The 21591-nt window shown below is 43.6% G+C and overlaps 1 protein-coding gene across 1 annotated transcript; it reads right to left on the bottom strand.

Moving 5' to 3' along the window:
- Nucleotides 1–15933: 15933 nt before the first annotated feature.
- Nucleotides 15934–21366, bottom strand: TOB1 (transducer of ERBB2, 1). The gene is made up of 2 exons (XM_006832425.1): nt 21255–21366; nt 15934–17895 (listed from the first exon to the last, which is right to left on the bottom strand). The coding sequence occupies exon 2, from the start codon at nt 17766–17768 to the stop codon at nt 16713–16715; it is 1056 nt and encodes a 351-aa protein (XP_006832488.1). The 5' UTR covers nt 17769–17895; nt 21255–21366; the 3' UTR covers nt 15934–16712.
- Between the last annotated feature and the right edge of the window lie 225 nt (nt 21367–21591).

The raw sequence follows: 21591 nt of genomic DNA, 5'->3' as shown, positions 1-21591 counted from the left end.
GTACTTCTATTTCAGGGTCAGATTAGAGTCTCTCCATCCGCATCCCAGAATTACTCTGGGACATGGAACTTTGGCACCCAGGCCTCCAGTGACACCCTGACCGCCCTCAACCCCACTCAGACAAGTGGAAAACAGGACTCAGTTTCAACCCTCTTTCTTGGGCCAGACTCTTCCAGACGCACGCTGCTTCTCAGATGTCTGTCTGTCTGTCGTGAGGTGGGGGTGGGCTGAGGGGTTGGCTTGGGAGCTTCCTGCCCTTTTTCACACCCTGGGGATACGGCCAGAGGTCTGACAGAACGAAGGTCTTCCACCTTGATTTTTATACTCTGTCTTGGTGATAGAGACACATCCACGTCTAGCTCTAACCTACAGGAGGGCCAAGGATGAGGGCTGCTTTGTTTCTTTTCTGTGCAGGCACCGAGGAAGTGGAGAGGGGGCCTGGGTATTAGCAAGGACCCTCAGCAGGAGAGAAACATGGGGCCAGAAGAGGGGGGGTGGGTATCCGAGTGCTAACACCTGTGAGCCAGGTTCTTTACATACAAGGGTATATGGTCCAATGTAATCTTCACAGCCATCTTTAAGCTAGGTGTGATTCAACTAGCTCGCCATTTGATAGAGCCCACCTGATTGGATATCTTTCCTCTCTTTGGATTTTTATCTCTTTGGTCATCAGATACCCTTCCTGTGCTGGGCCTGGCTGCTCCACTTGTCTGGGCTAATTGTTGTTACATGTTCCTGGCCATGGCTAGAACAAGAACCAAGAAAGAATAACAGACTCCTTTGGGCAGTTCTTTGGACAACAAAGTGAGAACAGTCTCCTTTGCTTACAAGGGAAACATCCAGGATGAGGGTACCTGGAGAGAAGAGGCCTTGCGAACGTGTTTCTCCATCCTTCATTCCTAGCTCCACTGTCTCAAAGCATCACTCCCTTCTTAATGAGCCACAAGGCGCAATCGAATGAAAGGGAGAAGCACCTTAGGGCACTGATGTGACCAGTAACTCAGACTCAAAGTAATCTTCACCATCATCATGACCAACAGCTTCCTCTGTGACCCGAGTAAGTGGAGAAAACAGCTTCAGGGAGCCTTGCACAAATGAAAGCTCGTCAGCACCTCCAGGCATCATAGGAGGTGGGCACCATTTTATTAGTCAGATGTCATGTGCTAGGACTAATCATTTCTAGTGCTAACAGCTAATTGTTGTTGTTGTTAAGTGCAACCTGTGTAGGGTTTCCAAGGAGAGTTTGGTGGGTTTGAACTGCTGACCTTGCTGTTAGCAGTCCAGTGTTTATCCTACAGCGTCATATCAGGACTCCAACAGCTAATAGCACTTAATATATGTCCAACATGTATTATCTCATTAAATATTTATAGCCCTGTGAGATAGCTATGGAGTTCAGGTGGCATACTGGGTTACTCATTGGGCTAACTGCAAGGTCAGCAGTTTGAATCCACCAGCTGCTCCGAGGGAAATAATCTTTACAGCCTTGGAACCCCATACAGAGTCGCTATACTGACTAGAAGGCACACCACTACCACCATCATGAGAAATATATTATCCACCTCCATTTAATATTCTCCCCATTTCAGAGATGATGAAACTGAGGCTCAGGGAAACTGAATAATTTGCCCAAGGTCCCTGGCCAAGCAGGGAGCCAAATCTACATGTGCCTATATGACTGAATCATATGTATTCTATCTCCTACCACAGATTCAAGAATGATGAAGCATAGTTTTCTCTTGCCTTTGCTTCCTCCCTTCTGTCTGGTAATCTACCAGCAGTTTTCCTTCCTAAGGTTCTCAGGAAAGGGCATGACTAGGGTCTTAGGACCTCCTCTAAGTAGGCTGCAGGCAGGCAGACCCCTCTCAGAGGGTCGTCAGTTTATGGGAGAAGGAGGACGCCAGATGCTTTCTATATCCTCCACAATCTTCACACCAACCCTCAACAAGTTGGAATTTTCAACCCCCTTTTAGATATTGGTGGTAATCTGAGGCTAGTAACTTTGGCTAGCACGGCAAAGCTACTTAAGGGTAAGTTTGGGATTCAATTCCAAGCCTTACCCAAAGTCCATATTCTTTCTCCTGCTGGCTGTTACTCCTACAGGATCAGGGTGACTGGGGATAATAATGTTATCTGGAGGTTTAATGAAGCCCCAACGGTACTTGGCACATTCTGTTTTGGTTCTTAGCAGTTATCAGGGAGCCTGGAGGGGAAATGTGGGGCTGTCCTCTGTCCTGTTGGTGAAGTCAGTGTGGGCATGGACCACATGCTGCTGTTGTCTACACCAGAGTTTCGTACTAAGCAGTCATAGTCTCTGAACAGTCCCAGGTCATATGAAGGAGCTTGGCCAGCTTGTGGTGGTATTTTCCATGGATGGTAGAGTGCTCAGCCAACAGAAGAAACTTAGGGAAGCCTGAGGAAGTGACCCAGTAGAAAAGTCACCTGGGACTATTTGTTTCTGGTTTGTTAGGTGCTGTCGAGTTGGTTCTGACCCACAGTGACCCTGTATAGGGGTTCCGAGGAGCAGCTGGTAAGCTTGAACCACCAACCTTGTGGTTCAAACTGACTTTGCAGTCCAGCGCATTAACCCACAGCACCACACCAGTAGAAATCTTTCCCTCCAATGCCCCATTCTTTGATTTGTGCTCAGACTGGAAGGTTTGCAAGCATCCAAAAAGTCAAACTGGAAAAGGGCACAGCTGAGCTCCATAAAAACTTGTTACCTTAACTGAAGACAGGTGTATGATGGGGCCAGCAAAGGGGAGTGAGTAGGGGCGGCTCAGTGTGTGCAGAGAACCCACGCTTTCCATCACCTCCAGGAAGGGCGGTACCAGCTGTTAACCGGGACAATTCCCAACCAAACCAAACAAAGGCTTTGTCTCTCAAACTAGAGAAGCTAATAAGATGGCCTCTAGAGGGAGCTGCTAGCCTGAAGCGGATTCTGTTGTTCCCCATCTTAGAGTTGATTCCAACTCATTGTTATTATCCACCCTGTAGTGATTACCTCATGGTCAGCAGTTCGAAACTACCAGTTGTTCCGCGGGAGGAAGATGAGGCTTTCTGTTCCTGTAAATATTTACAGCCTCAGAAACTCTATACAGGGTTGCTATGAGTCGGAACTGACTCCACAGCACATAACTACCATCACCATAGGGTTTCCAAGGAGGGGCTAGTTGGTTTAAACCACCAACCTTGCAGTTAGCAGTAGGGTTTCTGAGCTTGTAAATCTTTGAGGGAGCAGAAAGCCTCATCTTTCTCTCACAGAATGATTGGTGGGTTGGAACCACCGACCTTGTGGTTCGCAGTCCAGTGCTTATCCTTCTGTAGCTACCACACTCCCAGGAAAAAGACTAAAAGTCTTTTTAAATTTCTAAATGACCATTCTAACATTTTATAAACATGGTAGCTCAGATAACTCTAGTGTATTCATGAGTGTGGTGCTGTGGGTTAATGTGCTGGACAGCAAAGTTGGCTTGAGCTGCAAGGTCAGTGGTTCAAGCTCACCAGCCACTCCTTGGAAACTCTATACAGGGTCATTATGGGTCAGAAACAACTCGACGGCACTTAACAACAACCACTGAGAACTATGAGCATTTAGAATTACTGCACATTTACCTAATTCTGAAATCTAAATAAATATGCTCACAATATAAAACATTAAATATGTTATTTAGAAGACAATTTGCATCACTATCTTAATAATAGTCATCTTTACCACATCTTCATTTGATAAAGTAAAACCAACCATTAAATGAATAAACAAAATGCTCAAACTTAGAGCATAGGTTTCAAAGAAGTTGAAACCTTCTTTCCAAATTATTTAGGCCTTCATCTGCTTAAGCCACAAATAGCTCTGGTAGGAATAACACACAAATAGGACACCAACCAAAGGCACAGTAGGTCATGAAGAGTCATCATTCTACTGCACGTGACTGTACCAGGTCATCCAATCAGGATGTGCATCTGCACATTAGAACATTCAAGTCACCATGAAATCCTTGGTAATCCTCTAAACTCAGTACTTAACTATTTAAATAGATAAATTAAATACTTAAGTTAGCCCCAAAGGCTTTTTACCAGCACCTTTGGGAGAGAACATCTGTTCCTAACATCAAAGTTCCCAAACTCAAGACAACACATAACCAGGGTTTACCATATCTATATTTATATTAGTATCTAAATGGCGTAGTGAATTATTGTTTTTTTGCCACACTACATTTACTTTTTTACAGATTTTTCCTACCACATATGTGATCCTATGAAATTATTAAGTTCTCCTTATTATTCCCCAAATAAAAAACAAGTTTAAAAATGAATTAAAAAGTGAACCTGAGTGAAGACCTGGTTGGCCAGCAGTGTGGCAAGACCTGGGGACTCTTGGACCCAGAGTCAGTGACATAGCCACAGAGGACTAGAGTGGAGAGTGAAGCATCGGAGGGCACATGCATAAGAACACCCACATTTGCAGATAATACCCACTTGACCTGGCTTCAATGACTGGATGATCAGAGCTCAACTAGAAGAAGAAAGAAGAGGAAAAAAAGGTATTCTGATACAGTTTGATGAACTTGACCTATACCTATGGAAGCAGTAGCTCAAAAGAGGGAACAAATCCTTACAGCAAGAATCATCCCCACCCCCTCCACACACAGAGTAGACAAGGATGGGCAACTTGGACATTGGCTACCCAAAATGGGGGGAATAAAAAGGCAAGAAGCAACTGGCTTACAAGCTTTCAAGAGGGAACCTAGATCCAGAGGGCCTGGAGGAAGGTAGAATCTCCACTGAGTAGTATCCAATCTGTCTAGGCGGGGCTGATGAAATGAAATGCAGATGGGTCTCTTATGATACAATAGTGAATAATTGTTATCAGGACTGATTGTGAGGGTTGGAAATGTAAACGTGGACATTTTATAGCAAGGAGAGGAGTGATTAACTTTCCAGTCTAGGAGCAGAGGTCCCTAGGGCCATCAAAGGAGAAGAGCGGAGAGCGGGACCCTACCCAGAGAAGCAGTGATGCCTGAGATGGAGGCAGAGACCATGACGTGGAGCAATGGAGCAGCTGGGGACTTTAGATTCAGAGAGGGAGAGGGACTGTGTGCTGAAGACCCGGGGGATGTCGGGGGCAGGCTTGCCGGGTATACCCTTTGGTTGGCTGATGATGCATGGAGGGGATTGTAACCATGGCAATGAGATGATATACAATAGAATGAATGTAAAACTAATGTTCTCCGATGTAAACTATCACATAATTCACAATAAAATTTAAAAAATGAATTAAAAAGAAATTCATTCTTGAAAGAACATTGGGGAATGTCAAAGAGGTGTGTGGAGGGAGGAAGAAAAATTTGCCATTCATACTTCAATGTTACATATTGTTGTTAGGTGCCATCGAGTCAGTACCAACTCATAGTAACCCTATACACAACAGAATGAAACACTGTTCAGTCCTGGGCCAACCTCACAATTGTTGCTGCACCTCAGCCCATTGTTGCCACCACTGTGCCAATCCATCTCTCTGGGGGTCTTCCTCTTTTTCTCTGACCCTCCACTTTACAAAACATGATATACCAAACCAGTGACTGGTCGTTCCTGATAATATGTCTGAAGTATAAGAGACAAAGTTTGGCCATCCTGGTTTCCAAGGAGCATTCTGGCTATACTTCTTTCAACAGATATCTGTTTGTTCTTTTGGCAGTCCATGGTACTTTTCATATTCTCCTCTAATACCATAACTCAAATGCATCAATTCTATGATCTTCCTTATTCACTGTCCAACTTTCACATGCATACGAAGTTACTGAAGATATGACTTGGTCAGGCGCACCTTAGTCCTCAAACTGACATCTTTGCTTTTGAACACTTTAAAGAGGTCTTGTGCAGCAGGTTTGCATAATGCAATATGTTGTTTGAGTTCTTGACTGCTGCTTCCATGAGTGTTGATGGTTGATCCGAGCAAAGGTAAGTCTTTTCACAGCTTCAATCTTTTCTCTACTGATATGGATGTTGTTTATTGGTCCAGTGGTGAGGATTTTTGTTTTCTTTACATTGAGGTGCAACCCATACCAAAGGCTGTGGTCTTTGACCTTCATCCTATTTCAAGTCCTCTTCACTTTCAGCAAGCAAGATTGTATCACTGCATATTGCAGGTTGTTCAGTATAACATAGGATAAGCATTGAAGTGAAAATCTCTCTTAAAAGAGGAATGGGAGCTATGCCTCTTGCACATCCATCTCCCCTCCCTCACTACCACCACCTTTTCCCTTGGACTTCTTCTCTGCCCTCCCCTGACCCCTGGGTTTGATGACTACATTTTTCTAGTACAAAGCTTGAAAGAATGAAAAAAACAAAAATGTCCAAATTCAAAGTCAGCATCTCTAGGAATGATGGGCTGGCAGAAGACTTTACTTCCTTTTCCTATTTTCTCTGCATTTTCCCCCAAAGCTTTTCCCCATTGTGCACGAATCAGATGAAGGGAACTAGCAAGTTTTTTCTCTTGGCTGGCTGTCCCTCCACCTGTGGCACAGCTTCAGCATCAGAGCCAAACTTAAGACCCCACAGGACCCAAACTGACAGATGGGTGCCGTCTGTGTACCACAAAAACTCACAGCCAAAGACTTCAGGAATGTGAAGTGCCTATAGGTGCTTTTCAGAGACCCTGATCCCCAGAGAGCAGAGGTGAAGTGGGTAAAGAACACGACACACAGCCTCTACCACTTGTAGCTCACTCCATTGTGCTTTCACAATTGATTTTTCTTTCCTATCAGTGAATTTTGGGGTTGTTGAGCAAATGACAAGGAACCCTGGTGGCACAGTGGTTAAATGTTCCCCTGCTAACACTTGACAACAGTGGTTTGAACCCCCAAGCAGCCCTGTAGGAGAAAGATGTGGCTTCTGTAAAGATATACAACCTTGCCCACCCTATGGGGCAAATCTACTCTGTCTCCCTAGGGTAACTGTGTGTCTGAATGGACTCGCTAGCCATGGGTTGGTTTGGGTTTTGAGCAAAAGACCACTTACAGGCCACATGGGTAATTGTTAAGTACTGTTGAGTTGGTTCTACTCATAGCCACCCTGTATAGGGTTTCCAAGGAGCGGCTGGTGGGTTTGAACTGCCAACCTTGAAGTTAGCATCTAGTGCTTATCCAACACACCAGGAATCTGTATGTACACCATGTGGGTATCCAGAGCATTAGATGCACCAAGTGCATTGTAGGTCATTTCTTTTAAACAACCAAATGCGGCTGCTTTGTAAAGCCTATGATTGAGATCAACCAAAGAAGCAGTGTGGGCAGTGGTTAAGGACCATAAACTTTGAAACCAGAACAGTTCCAAATCCTGTGCCTTCTACTACTGCCTGTATGATTCTATCACACATTCTCTGCCTCCTTTTCTTCATCTGCAAATGGAGGACATTGTATAAACTTTGGATGCTGTGAAATTTAAGCAAGTTAAAATGTATAGTGCTTAGAACAGGATCTCATGCATGTTGTTGTTGTTAATGTCATGAAGTTGGTGTAATCCTGTAGAGGGTTTCCAAGGCTGTGTATCTCTTTTTGGCAGGAACAGAAAGCCTCATCTTTCTCCCAAGGAATAGCTGCTGGCCTTGAATCATCGATGTTATGGTTTTCAGTCTAGTGCTTATCCTATGGAAACCACTTTGCTTCCCAAGTGCTTTCTATAAGTACTGGTTACTCAAAGTCACCAGACACTCCTTGGAAATCCTATACAATGGCATTTAACAACAAACAACATTATTATTAAACTTCTAAGGTTGGTTATTTGCTCTGAGCTCCCTGGGTCTTAATGATTGTTATTGTTAAGTACTGTCAAGCCAGTTCTGATTCATAGTGACCCTGTAGAGGGTTTCTGAGGATCAGCTGGTGAGCTTGAACCGACGACCTTGAGGCTAAAACGGATCTTGCAGTTCAGTGCATTAACCCTCAGCACCACACCAAGACTCCAAAACTTAATGATATTCCATGTCAAAACCATCATCCAGATAGGCAGCATGCAAAGGATGGGACCATCTAGCTACCTACCTACCTTCAAAGTCTAGATGAAAACCTTTCAGCATCAGGTAACTGTGGTGTGCCTGACTCAGGGTACTTGTCCTGGGCCTCAGACGTTCCACAAACCTCCCATCAAGGGAAACTGATCTCCAGAGCCAAGCTTCAGGCAGGGCATACAGAGGTGTCTTCTTATCTACCTCTTTCCACCTTACTCAGACCTGAAAGGCACCTATCTGCCAGGTAAGCTGAAGGTCTGACCTCCAGCTCTCTATTCTTATGCGGAACCAAAAAAGTTCTTTAAACTCCTATAGTATAGTGGCTTATGAGCTAGGCTGCTAAATGCAAGGTCAGCAGTTTGAATCTACCAGCTACTCTACAAGAGAAAGATGGGGCTTTCTGTACAGGGTTGCTATGAGTCGGAACCGACTGGGTGGCACACCACCACAGTTCTGATAATAAGAGTTTCTTTCCAAGCCATCATTTCTTCGTAAGTTACAAAAAGAAAAAAAAAAAAAAATCCTTCCTTTCTTCCAATATTTTTATAAGATTTAGAAAGATTCATTTATTTCAAAACAAAAGAAGAGACGATGGCTAGGAACGATGGAAACCTAGACCCTGAATTAAAATGAACAATATTTTCAGGGCCCCATAATTCCATCAGGAGCCTTGGTAGAGTAGTGGGTTACCAAGTTGGGCTGCTAACCAAAAGGTCAGTAGTTCAAATCTCCCAGCTACTCCGCAAGAGAAAGATGAGGTTTTCTGCTCCCATAAAGATTTGCAAGCTCAGAAATCCTAAACAGGGTCACTATGAGTTGGAACTGATTCCACAGCACACAATCATTACCACCATAATTCCATCCAGAGCATAGTGGCTCTGTAGGATAAGCACAGGACTGCAAACCACAAGGGCAGCAGTTTGAGCCCACCAGCTCCTCCCTGGGAGAAAGGTGAGACTTTCTGTTCCCCCAAAAGATTTACAGCCTTGGAAACCTCAACAGGTTTGCTATGAATTGCCAACTCAATGGCACTCAACATAATTCCATGTCTTAAACCACAGCTGGGCTACCCATGGATACCTTCATCTGTCAGAATCCATGAAAGCTATTTGCCAGAAACCAAGCCAGACTGATGTCATATCCATGCAGGTCTCACTTTCTTCCTGGCCTAAAGGAAACATAAAATTGTTTTTAAGTCAGAATCTGGGGGTGGGGTGGGTGGGGGTGTGTCACAATCCAGCCTCAATGCTCTAGAAGAGTTGAGGGTCCCATATTGTCCCAGCTTTCTCAACAGCACTAAGGAAGGAAGAGGAAACCTCCAGAACTGCAGAAGGCCATGCAGACAACCAGCGTCAAAAAGAGCTGCCAGATAATAGCCACTTGACCTGGCTTCAGTGACTGGATGATCAGAGCTCAACTAGAAGAAGAAAGAAGAGGAAAAAAAGAGTAATCTGATACAATTTAATGAACTTGACCTACACCTATGGAAGCAGTAGCTCAAAAGAGGGAACAAATCCTTACAGCAAGAATCATTCCTACCCCCTCCACACACAGAGTAGACAAGGATGGGCAACTTGGACATTGGCTACCCAAAATGGGGGGAATAAAAAGGCAAGAAGCAACTGGCTTACAAGCTTTCAAGAGGGAACCTAGATCCAGAGGGCTTGAAGGAAGGTAGACTCTCCACTGAGTAGTATCCAATCTGTCTGGGCAGGGCTGATGAAAGGAAATGTGGATAGGTCTCTTGTGATACAATAGTTGTTATCAGGATACAATACAATAATTGTTATCAGGACTGCTTGTGAGGGTTGGAAATATAAAGGTAGACGTTTTTTAGCAAGGAGGAGAGTGATTAAATTGCAGTCTAGGAGCAGAGGTCCCTGGGACCATCAAGGGAGAAGAGAGGAGAGTGGGACCCTACCCAGAGAAGCAGTGATGCCTGAGATGGAGGCAGAGATGATGATGTGGAGAAATGGAGCAGCTGGAGACTTTAGACCCAGAGAGGGAAAGGGGCTGAGTGCTGACAACCGGGGGGTGGTGGGGGGGTGGGTGGCAGACTTGCAGGATATACCCTTCGGTTGTTTGATGATGCATGGAGGGGATTGTAACCATGGCAATGAATGTAAAACTAATGTTCTCCCATGTAAACTATCACATAATTCACAATAAAACATTAAAAATAAATAAATAAATAAAGAGCTGCCACCTGATGGCTAGGAGGGAAGTTTATTTGATTCACCAGCCAGCACACAAAAACATAAAAGCAACATTTAGCTCATTTTGTCAATGTGGTTTTGCCATAATTGTTTTTGAAACACTTGAAGAGTATATAGACAGAAGAGATGTGACCTATAATGTATGCCAAAGTTTGTCTAAAAATATTTTACACCTGTTCTCTGTTTGGCGCACTGGTCATATTTTATCAGTGAAGTAAAGTACTCATAATGCCAGACGGAATGTGTTTTTCCTTTCAAGTCCTCAATGTTTTTTCCTTCTGTGAAGCAAACCTCTTCTTTTCTATCTAAAGTAAAGGTAATGCCGTTACCCATACATATCCACCACCGGAACTAATTGCCAGTATTCAAATTACTCAGCCATTAATGGCTAAGTCAGAATAATCCACTTCAATTTTTGTTTTCACAACAGTATGGACCCTAATTTAGCAAACATTTCTAAATTAAAGTGGCTGTGCTGTTTCAATTGTTGATTGTATGAAAAAGAATGCTGACTCATTAAATTCCCTCAGTGCCTCAAAACTAGACATTCAAACCCAGGGATATTTTGCTGAAATGTGGCTGTTGTTGTTGTTAAGTGTCACGGAGTTGGTTCCGAATCATAGTGATCCTGTATAGGGTTTCTGAGGAGCGGCTGGTGAGTTTGAACCACCAATCTTGTGGTTCTAACCAACCTTGAGGTCAAGTGCTTATCCTACAGTGCCACACCAGGTCTCCTGAAATATGGTTAGGGTGTTTATGATATTACTACAGAATTTTAATTCCATTCCCTGTTTATGCAAATAACTAACAAAATGCTGATAGTTTACTTTTGTATAATTTCATTTTCTGATCTCAAAAAGCAGTAAGCATGGGCAAAATCCTGAACATCATGGTTGCCTAATAGTGTACATCCCTAAGAATACATGCTCTATTTGTTTACTGACAATTTTGCAAAGTGATTAGCTTTTCATAACTCTCCAAGGAAATACACTAATATTTACTATACCCATTTTGCACACGAAATAACGGAGTCATCTTTGAATCAAATTAATTATGCTTAATCAAGGAATTTGACCCATAATTTCAAGTCACTTCCAGATATAAACCTGATTAAGTATTTTCTTCTAGGTTATTTCTAATTGTGAGATGACCTCAAAGTTCTCACTAATATAGTATATGTAAGAAGTTAAGTCTTCTAAAATATATAAAATCTTCAAACTAAATATTGAGAGACATTTTACTGTAAATTAAACTTCGATAACAAGATCTTTTGTGCAATCTGGAGTCCATCGATTGGTTCGACCAGTATTTGGTCTAATCAAGTTCTAACATATCTCCCAAATCTAAACGTTGATGTTGTTAAATGCCATCCGTCGAGTGGTTTCAACTCATAGTGAGCCTGTATATGGTTTCCGAGGAGCAGCTGGTGAGCTTGAACCGCCGACCTTGCTGTCCAGCGCATTAACCTGCAGTGATAAACTTAATTGATTGTATTCCAAAAAAAAAACAAAAACACAAAAAACACTACAGAAGTTCTCCTGAGTAGTTTTTAAAATGGTTTTTCTGTTTACTAAAAGGAATGTAAAGTTCATAAAAGCTTATGCTTCTAAAAGAAACCTCTTGTTTTGAACCAAATTATATTTTCATTGTAAAAGAGGCTTTCAGAACCAGTTTGAAATGTGAGATCATTTAGTTTCCTTAGTATTTTTAAACAAAAGCAAAAAGAGCACTTAAAGCAATGTCTATGAAATGTGGGAAAGGAGGCCGGCTGGCACAGAGAGCTATTAACCACAAGGTGGGTGGTTAGACCTTCTAGTTGCTCCATGAGGCAGACTGTTTGCTCCTGCAAAGACTTAGACTCAGAGCAGTGTGGAGCAGCTCTACTCTGCCCTACAGGGTTGCTGTGAGTTGGAACCAAAGGCAGTGGGGTATTTTGTCTTTTTGTTTTTGGCTTAGACATATGGAAATGTTTTTTTCAGAATAATTTAAAAACACATTGTTGGAGACTGGTAACTCACTTTAGCTTTTCATCCCGAGTGTTTATCAATCAGGGATGTGTGTGAACATAGTCATAGGAAGTCAACTTTTACAATTTTATTTAGAAATAATGGAATCATGAAATTCAGTCCTTAGTCTCAGAATCATTCGATGGCTCCAAAATGAAACAAATCACATGATAAAATTAAGACAATCAAAAAAATCGAGCACTGATATAATTTCATGATTGCTAAAGATATATTCAAAAAGCCTATGACTTAAATATAAAGTATCTTTCTTAAAGCATCATCATGACTTCTAAGCACAGTTAATCTAATAGCCTTCCTCTAGACCCTTCACATTAAGACTCTTGCAGCCAGTGAGCACGCTGGTAGATTCTGTAAGTCATGTGACTAATGTGTAAAAAACAGTTTGATTCCTGACTTCAAGTCAGGATAGCAGTGAATCTGAGACAACATAGCGTGGTGGTGAAGAATGTGAAATCTGGAAATTAATTTAGTCACTATGCAATCTGTTGTTGTTAAGTGCAGTAGAGTCTCTTCTGACTTATAGCAACCCTATATAGGGTTTTTGAGGAGCAGCTTTGGCTAGCAGTCCAGTGCTTATCCTACAGTGTCATTCCAGGACTCTACCTTAGGTGAGTTAATTAAACTTTCTGTCCTCAGTCTTCCATCTGGAAAGTGGGTTAGAGCTGTGTATGGCACATTTCCATAGTGACCCTTTAGGACAAAGTAGAACCTCTCTATAAGGTTTCCATGGCTAAATCGTACAGAAGCAGAGGAGCAGCTGGTGGGTTTGAACCACTGACCTTTCATTTCAGTTAGTTAACAGCTGAGCTCTTAACCATTTGCACCAGCACTCCTTCAGAAGCTAATTTATCACAGTAATAAGATTATAGTTATCTTGAAGGGGGCATTTGTACTGAAGACAGACTGCATTTACAAGATGGAGTCCTAGTGTGGCTGTAGGATAAGCACTGGACTGCAACATCTGTTTGAGCTGCAAGGCTGATGGTTTACATTGCTTGGAAACCCTATACTTTGAGTCGGAACTAACTCGACGCTAATCAACAACAGATTAAAGCGATTGAAAGGAGATTTAGCAATACATCTCATGTTAGAAGAGCTACAGGTTTGGACAATAGAGCACTTCATTAAACCCTTGTCAAGATTTACTATGGTCAGTCTTTTGAAATTCAGTCTCACTAGTAGATAGCGTGGTGCTGTGGGTTAATGCGCCAGACTGCAAAGTCATTTGAACTGCAGGGCCACTGGTTCAAGCTCACCAGTCACTCCTCGGAAACCCTATACAGGGTTGCTATGGGTCAGAACCAACTCAATAGCACTTACCAACAACTAGATACAGGAGTCCTGGTGTGGTGCTGTAGGTAAAGCACTAGCCTGCTAACCCCAAGATCGGTGGTTCAAACCCACCAGTCACTCCTTGGAAACCCTATACAAGGTCGCTATGAGTTGGAACTGATTAGGCAGCACTTCGCAACACTAACTAATGGGAGTCCTGACGTGGCGCTGTAGGGTAAGCGCTGGCCTTCTAACCACAAGGTTGGTGGTTCAAACCCACAAGCCACTTCTCAGAAACCCTATACAGGGTCGCTATGAGTGGTAACGGACTTGATAGCACTTAATACACACACAACACACACTTTGGTCTGTATCATTTTCCTCAGTAAATACTGAACTATGGAATCTGTAAGGCAACATTTTGGGACAACAGGGAACATCCTTGGCACACAAGAGGCTGCTACAGTAATATCTATAGAACCGAAGACAAAGGGATGGGAAAGACATTAATTTTATTGTATCAAATTATAATAAAGTAACTTCCTTTGGAACAACAACAAAGATTAATTTACCAAGCTGTCAACCAAAACAGTTGTGTCAGAAAGTGACAGTATGGTGGGAAGAAAGATGTGAGACTAGAGAGTAAGGTCTTCTAAACACTTCTAAGATATGCTAGATAAAAATACTTTTAAACATTCCTAATGATTGTGGCACTGTAGGATAAGCACTGGACTGCTAACCACAAGTTCGGCAGTTAAACACACCAGCTGCTCCTTGGAAACCCACTTGCCACTTAACAACAGTGAACAAATAAGGCATGATACCAGAACATTTGATCATTTTGTTTTTTTAAAAAAGATTTAATGTCCTCAGGGGCACCAAGGTAAAATCAATCTACTAGCTTCCTTGAAACCAAACAAGATATAATTTAACTCAATGACCTGAAGTGCCAAACCAACATATGTACCAAGAAGAAACTTCCCTAAAATACTTGTCAATACAAATCTAAAATAATCTGACATAGCCATACTTCCGCTAAGTATTTAAAATGTGAATGTAGCATTGCATTCAACCTTGCTGCAAATTTGATTGTGTATCTATTGACCAGTTGTGCGTCTTAATTTATAAATTAACTTTCCTCCAAGTTAAACCCAACATAACATCACCAAAATCATCTTTATCACAAATGAAATGCTTAAAAACCATTACTGTTTGTTTTTTTTTTACAGGTTCATACTCCGTGATCACAAAAGCACAGGATTGATAGTGTTGGTAGATAGGGGTCTGCCAGATCCCAAATACTTCTTCAGAGCCTCATTCTGTCCACTGGGGGACAAAGGCCTCACCATGGTGCTGAGGGACAGCTTAGCTCCCTTATTCTCAGCGCTAGTTTCCTTACAACTTTTTATTGCTCTAAACTGCATGGGTAAGAGACAAAAGGCTTTTGTAGCCTGCTGTCCAAAGAACTCATTTGAGACAAAATTTATTTCACTGGTAACCCAGGCAGTGCTGGTCTCCTACTATAAAAATACAGAGAAAGTCATATTTTATTCCAATTTAGGACGATTTTCTCACTGATACTATGTCAACATTGCATCAATGGGCATTTAAATAGTAAAATGACTCACCATTTTACTTTAAAAACTTTCCAGTTTAATAAAAAAAGTCCATCCTCACAAAGCCATTGAAATTTCACCTATTATCATAATTGATCTTTGAAGTCTCCAAATTAGCAAGTTGGATACCCACTTGCAGCAAAAAACTATTCATTTTTTTTTTGCTGGGAAAATGACCACAAACACTAACATTTAGCAGCCTTTCCAACCTTGAATAAATTTTTATCATAAATTCTCCAGCTACATACAATGACTGAATTTCAAGCATAAGGATTAGTAAACAGATCTAAATCTTCTCCCTGTAAAATAGTTAGGTCAGCTGCTTTGTCCCAGCAAGTTTTCTGAGCTTTTCATTTCCCATGCAGAAACAGAAAGCGGATCCAGGTCTCTCTGCTCCATATATACATCTCAAATATGCCCTCTCAGATTGCAGAGTGAATTTCATTTTATCACCTGATTACTCTCCTGGTCAGCAGTATTTTAAAACTTGACATAAAATAGTGCTGACTGGCTCTAATATACCACATCATCTTGGGAGAAAAATCATGGACTGAAGAATTATTAAAAACTAAAGCTGTCCCCAGCACTGGGTCAGGCTATTAGTCTGAAGGGACAACTTTTTGTGTAACAAACAACTGTTTGGTGCACTGGTAGAACAATTGCTTTCCATTATTCCTTGTGATTCAATGAGTCAGACTTTTCAGCATCATTAGCATTTACAACATGATACTGCGGAGGTAGAGAGCGCGGTTAGCAAAGGCTTAGAAACAAAGACAACAATAGACTTTTTTAATTTTTAAAGAATTTTAATACAAACTTAATATAAACTATTTCAGTCCCTCTTAACATGTAAGACACTGACTCAAAATACTTTTATACCGTTTTTTTTTTCAAGTATTGCACAATATAGGTACAAAATTAATATTTACGATTACATTTTCTTCCATAATATATAGCAAAAATCTTTAAACCTTTAACAGAAAATACATTTTTTTTTGAAAAAGCAAATATTCGTACATTTTAATTCCACCACTAAAGGAATATCCTGTACACAATTTTAGAATAGTTGATGTCTGTAAGATGGATATTTTACAATTTCAGTAAAAAAAATACAACATGAAGCTGCTGCCGTCACAGATCACTGTAGTAAAAAGATAGAAATGCAATACCATGTCGTAGAAACAATATATATATCCTCTGATATTTTACAAACTTGGTACTAAATTAAATTATACAATTAGAAAAGACCAATAAACCCACTTATTAGTGCCAATTTTATATATATATATATATATATATATATATAAAACAAAATCAGCCATGTCCTTGCTATATCTTAAATACTGTAAGAGGCCGTATCTGAGAGTATACTTTAAAATATACAGTCAGTATAAAATAACTTTGTGCTTGGTTGGCAAATGAAAAATGATGCATGTTTTATTTTTGTAACCAAGCTTGAATGTATCCTTTACTATTAGCTTAAAAAAAAAACAAAACAAAAAAAACTCAAGGGGGTATGTAAAAAAAATCCCCTCGGCCGTGCATTTGAACTGATACGATACATTTTTCTTTTTTAGTTAGCCATAACAGGCTGGAATTGCTGGTTAGAATACTGCATGTTATTTAAACTAAAATTCAAGCCATCTACAAAAGACTTCTCGTTGAGGCCTCCATAGGCCGCAAACACGTCAAAGGCATTACTGTACTGGAGAGGACTGAGGTTAAGGGGGCTGTCACCTGGGAACATTCCATTGGTACTACTACCTTGACCCTGCATATTAGGAAAAATAAATTCCTTGGCATTAGGAGAAAGAGCAGAGGTTTTCTGCTGCTGCTGCTGCTGCTGCTGCTGCTGCTGCGGTGGTGGTGGCGGCGGCGGCGGCAGCGACGGCTGGGCTGGCTGCTGCTGTTGCTGCGGCTGGCTACCTAAGCCAAGCCCATACAGAGAGTGCACTGAGGAAGAAATGGCTTTCTGCTTCAAGAGGTCATTCACATTCAAGCCGAGGTTGATTGGAGAAGTGCGTGCAACCTTGTTGCTACGGCCACTATTCTTCATTTTGGTAGAGCCGAACTTGGTGGCAGCAAAAGTGGCAGTGGTAAAGGTTAAAGGCTGAGTGGACCGGGGCATGAAGGTAGGGCTTACAGCAGCAGAGTGACCAAAGGGAGGTGATGGAGAGCTGGACACTGATGAGGCTGGGTCACTGATGGGCATAAAAACCTGGGCCTCTGGGTTAAAGCTGTTTTTGATCTCCTTATCCAACTCACATCCATTTTCATTATTATCATCCACATAAAGCACCTTCACTGGTCCCTTTTCACCGATTTGGTAGGAAACTTCAAATGGGTCGATCCAAACACTAAGATCCTGTGGCAGGTTGCCTCGAACATCATCAATGTCCAAACCACTCTCTTTGGATGCTTGTTCAATCACGGGGTCCACTTTCTCCCCTATATGTATACATCTAAACCCTGATCCTTTGTATGGCTTTTCAGGATACCAGTGCCCTTCATATTTCTTCTTTAGAAGTCTTTCAAGCTCTTCACCAAAAATGTTGACACGTCTCCTGGGAAGCTTATTGTACAAATATGAAATAATAAAATTTAGTGCTACTTGGATTTCAAGCTGCATAGCTGCTATGCCACAAAGTTAGGTGTCTCAACTCCCCCACCAAAAAGTGTTCAGTTTGTGGCAGAGAAACAAATGTTCATTCAAAGTGCTGGTATTAGTCGATTATCCTTCAGCTTGAGGCTTGTTCCTTACAGAAAAACAAAACAAAACAAAAACAAACATGTCCAAATAAGATAAATGTTAAGTCCAAAGATCTTCTTTACCCCCCACCCTGAGTATTTTCACTTTTGAAAATGTCTAACAACTTAGAGAATATGAAAAATATAATCAGCATAAAATAAGGGAACATACAATAGGAATTATTTATTAAAGTTAAAAAATTTTTTAAAGCCCTACATTTGGTTTCTGTAGTTAAAAAAAAAAAAGAAAGAAATATATCTCCAGAATATGTCGAGTATTTCTTCTGATGTGGCACGGCAGGATCAGCACTGGACTGTGAACCAGTCAGTGAACCACAAGGTTGGAGGCTCAAACCCACCAGCTGCTCCTCAGAAACACTATACTGGGTTGCTATGAGGCGAAAACTACTTGAAGGCACTTAACAACAACATTCTGTGTGTATCTATGTGTATGTGGCAATTTTAGAAATTGGTCATAAATTTTTGGTTTCTGTTCATCAATTTAGAAGACCTATATTTCCACGCATTTTACATCTATAATTGAAATCTGCTTTATCATAAAATATTTAGAAATTTGATGGTAGGAAAATTCTTTTAATTTCTAAAATATATGATGCTAAAATTAAAGGTACTAAATATTAAATGAATTGTCATTCTAGTAAATGATCATTTTGAACCAAATAACCCTATAGAGTTGAAGTCTGAAAATAAATACTTAAGGCCACATAATGTAATAACCTAGCTTTTTCTTGGCTTTTTTCTTTCAAGGTGTATTTTTCTAAATCTGAAAATAGCTCTTTGGTAGCAAGTGTTAATAAAAACAACAATTAATTTCAAAACGTTATTGGTCACTCTGATTAAAGGACAAGGATTTGGAGTTTTATCCAGATTTTGAAAAACCACCTCCCCTCCCTTCACGATAAGAGAAACAGGCTTGTGTGATAAGTTCGACCTTTAAACGTTTGCTGGATCAGCACTGGGTGGGGATAAGAAAAGATCAAGGGCAAACAAGATATTTGCAAAAAGGATCTATTTGTACACGGAGGGTGACTTAAAGGTACATTTAAAAATTCAAGTCGGTATGAATCCATCTGTTCCATTTTCCATCTTCGTGGTGACAAAGGGCAAAGCAGCCCTGGCTGTCCCTAACTACAAACGCTTTCCAAGCCAAACAGCCTGAGTGCCGGCAAAGGCAAAGGCAAAGGCAAAGGCAGTCGACTCAGCCAAATGGCTCGGAGGGGCAGGAGAGCGAAATTGAGGCTGGGTGGAAGGTAGTTTTGGAGCAACGCCTTTCTTAAGGCAGGAGTGTGAAGAATTACATAAACAGCCAGTTGGGTCTCATTAGATTTCTGCTCACAGCCCTCGGAGCCCCAGCGCTACAGCAGTAACAGCAGAAGAAGGACGATGACTACGATCTCACTGGAGAGCGGACGCCCGTGGAAACCGGGGCGCCCCCCAAGCTCGGGCCGGGCCGCGGGCAGGTCGGGTCGCGGCCGCAGTGGGTCAGCGCTCCCCTCCCCCCGCGGTAACCTGACCCGCCGCTCCCCGCCCCCCAACCGAGCCTCCTGGGACCCGGCCAGACCCCGGGGAGCCCCGGCTCCCCGGCACCATTTTCGGCCTCGGCGGCGGCCACCCAAAGTCCCTGCGTTCCCCGAGAGCCCGTCGCTTCGCCCAAGAGCCCTAACTCCCGATTCCCCGGGCAGCCGTGCCCGGGTCACCCGCCCGGACCCCGGCTGGCCCAGCCCCGGCTCCTCGGCGCGCCGGTGTCCCTCGAAGCGGCCTCGGGCCGGGCCTCGGGTGCCCCTCCCCTCGGCGGCCCGGGCCGCGAAGCCGCCGTCCCGAGCCCCTGAGGCTCGACAACGCTGCAGGCCCTTCTCCAGCTGCCCCAGCCTTGATACTTACAAGATGCGTCGGGGCGGCTTCCACCACACACTCGGCCGCCGGCAGGGTAGAAGGGGCGGCAAGGCGGGGACGCGGGGAGGGTTGGGAGCGGCGAGCTGACAGGAGTGCAAGACGACGACCCCGGGCCGCGGAGGTCGGAGTCTGTGAGCTGACGTCTTTTGGTTCCGGGCAGCGGGGACGGAGTCAGGTGAGCGCGCTCACTTCTCAATACAGCCCGGTGCCCGGCCCAGCGTCCCCGTAATGCGAATACTCCGCGCCGGGCCAGAGCTTCGCTCTTTCTGCCGCGGCGCGCGCCCCGCCTCTCGTTTTATAGTCTCCTCCCTGCCCTCCCCACCGCCCCCCCGCCGCTCTAGTGGGGGCGCGCGCGCGCCCGCCTCGCGTCACACAGCTCCGGGCGGCGTAACCATTCCCCTCCCACCCCACCAGCTCTTGGACTCTCGCCGGCAGGCTCCGCCCCTGACCTGCCCCTCGATGCTATTGGCCAAGTCCCGCCTGCCCACGTTCTGACGGGCGACGGAGCGCCGGGATGGAGGAAAACCCCACCCTCGAGTTCCATAATGACCAATGAACAGACCGTTTTGAGTGTCTAGGGACGAGATTAAGCGAAACATTGGAACGTGATTGGGAGATAGACGTGTCAGTGAGGGCAAAGGGGAGGGGTGGGGCTGACACTAGGGCCCAGTTGAGAGCGCCCCAGAGAAGGGGGGAGGGGAGCAATGCAGGTGGCGTAGCAGTCTGGGGAAAAGGGGAGGAGAGTTCAAGGCCCCAAGCGGGAGGGGAGAGTTGACAAAAATTGCCCTATGCGAGTGGGGCTGTTTTCCGAGGAATATCCCACTCGACTAGCTACCGAGTCGGCCTCTAGTCCAGCTCATCGAAGTCTAGAGAAAAGGTGAACCGTGACTGGGACTCGTGCACCCGATTAATTGAATATCAATCGTCTCAAAGGCCTAGGCCAACTGCCACCCAGAGAGTGACAAGTGCAGAACCGAAGCTGCCGTGCTAGTCTGGGGGTGGGGAAAGGGACCACCCTCGCCACACCTCCCGCCCAGGTGACAGTTTAACTGCCTCCGCATTCCCACATCGGACCTTCCCGTGCGACCCGGCACCAATTTAGACAAATAAGTAGCTTAATACTGGAAGAAGAACCACGTTTTATTACACATATCCAGACCCCGGTCTCCGTGCCTAGGGTGTGGTGACACGATGCCAAATTGCGTACGTATCTATGCAACCGTGTATTTCAAGGCCCTGCATGAGCATCATAAACTCGGGGCCTACGAGTAAAGTGCGCCTAAGACGGTTTTCGGTTGAAATCCGTGCGGTAAACAGGGTGTGAAGAAAAAGGGGGCTCAAAGGGGAACGGGCATTCTGGAGGGTGCGCCTTTTTCACAACCTGCAGCGGAGAAACACGAAGTTACACGGCGAGTGGGACCCAGCGTCGCTCTCTGCTAAAAATACTACTCACAGATAGCAACGACGCCTGATTGGACACACTTCTCTCTAGCAGACAGGCGATTGGTTGTCTGGTATCCAGGCGACGGACGTCAAACTCCAACGGGGAAGGGGGGAGAGAAAGTCTCGGAGGGGAGGGAGTGATGGGACAGGGAGATAGAGAAGCAATGAATGAAACGCCCATTGCCTGGCCTTCCCCTTTCTCCTTTCTTCTGCACTCTGGGACGCTTCCTGGAAAAACACGAGTTGGGGCGTCGCCTTCCCCCTCGAAACTTAAAGAAAGAAAGTTAAACAGCAACTCTCCGAGGAGTGGGGTGTCTGCTGAACTGGCCGTGCACACCAGCAGTGCT

The sequence above is a fragment of the Chrysochloris asiatica genome, unplaced genomic scaffold (genome assembly GCF_000296735.1).
Source record: "Chrysochloris asiatica unplaced genomic scaffold, ChrAsi1.0 scaffold00007, whole genome shotgun sequence".
In the NCBI taxonomy this organism is placed as follows: domain Eukaryota; kingdom Metazoa; phylum Chordata; class Mammalia; order Afrosoricida; family Chrysochloridae; genus Chrysochloris; species Chrysochloris asiatica.
This window is presented reverse-complemented; position numbering and strand designations above follow the sequence as displayed.

Excerpts from the sequence above, each read along its gene's own strand:
- TOB1 (XM_006832425.1), bottom strand. The coding sequence starts at position 17,768 with ATGCAGCTTGAAATCCAAGTAGCACTAAATTTTATTATTTCATATTTG.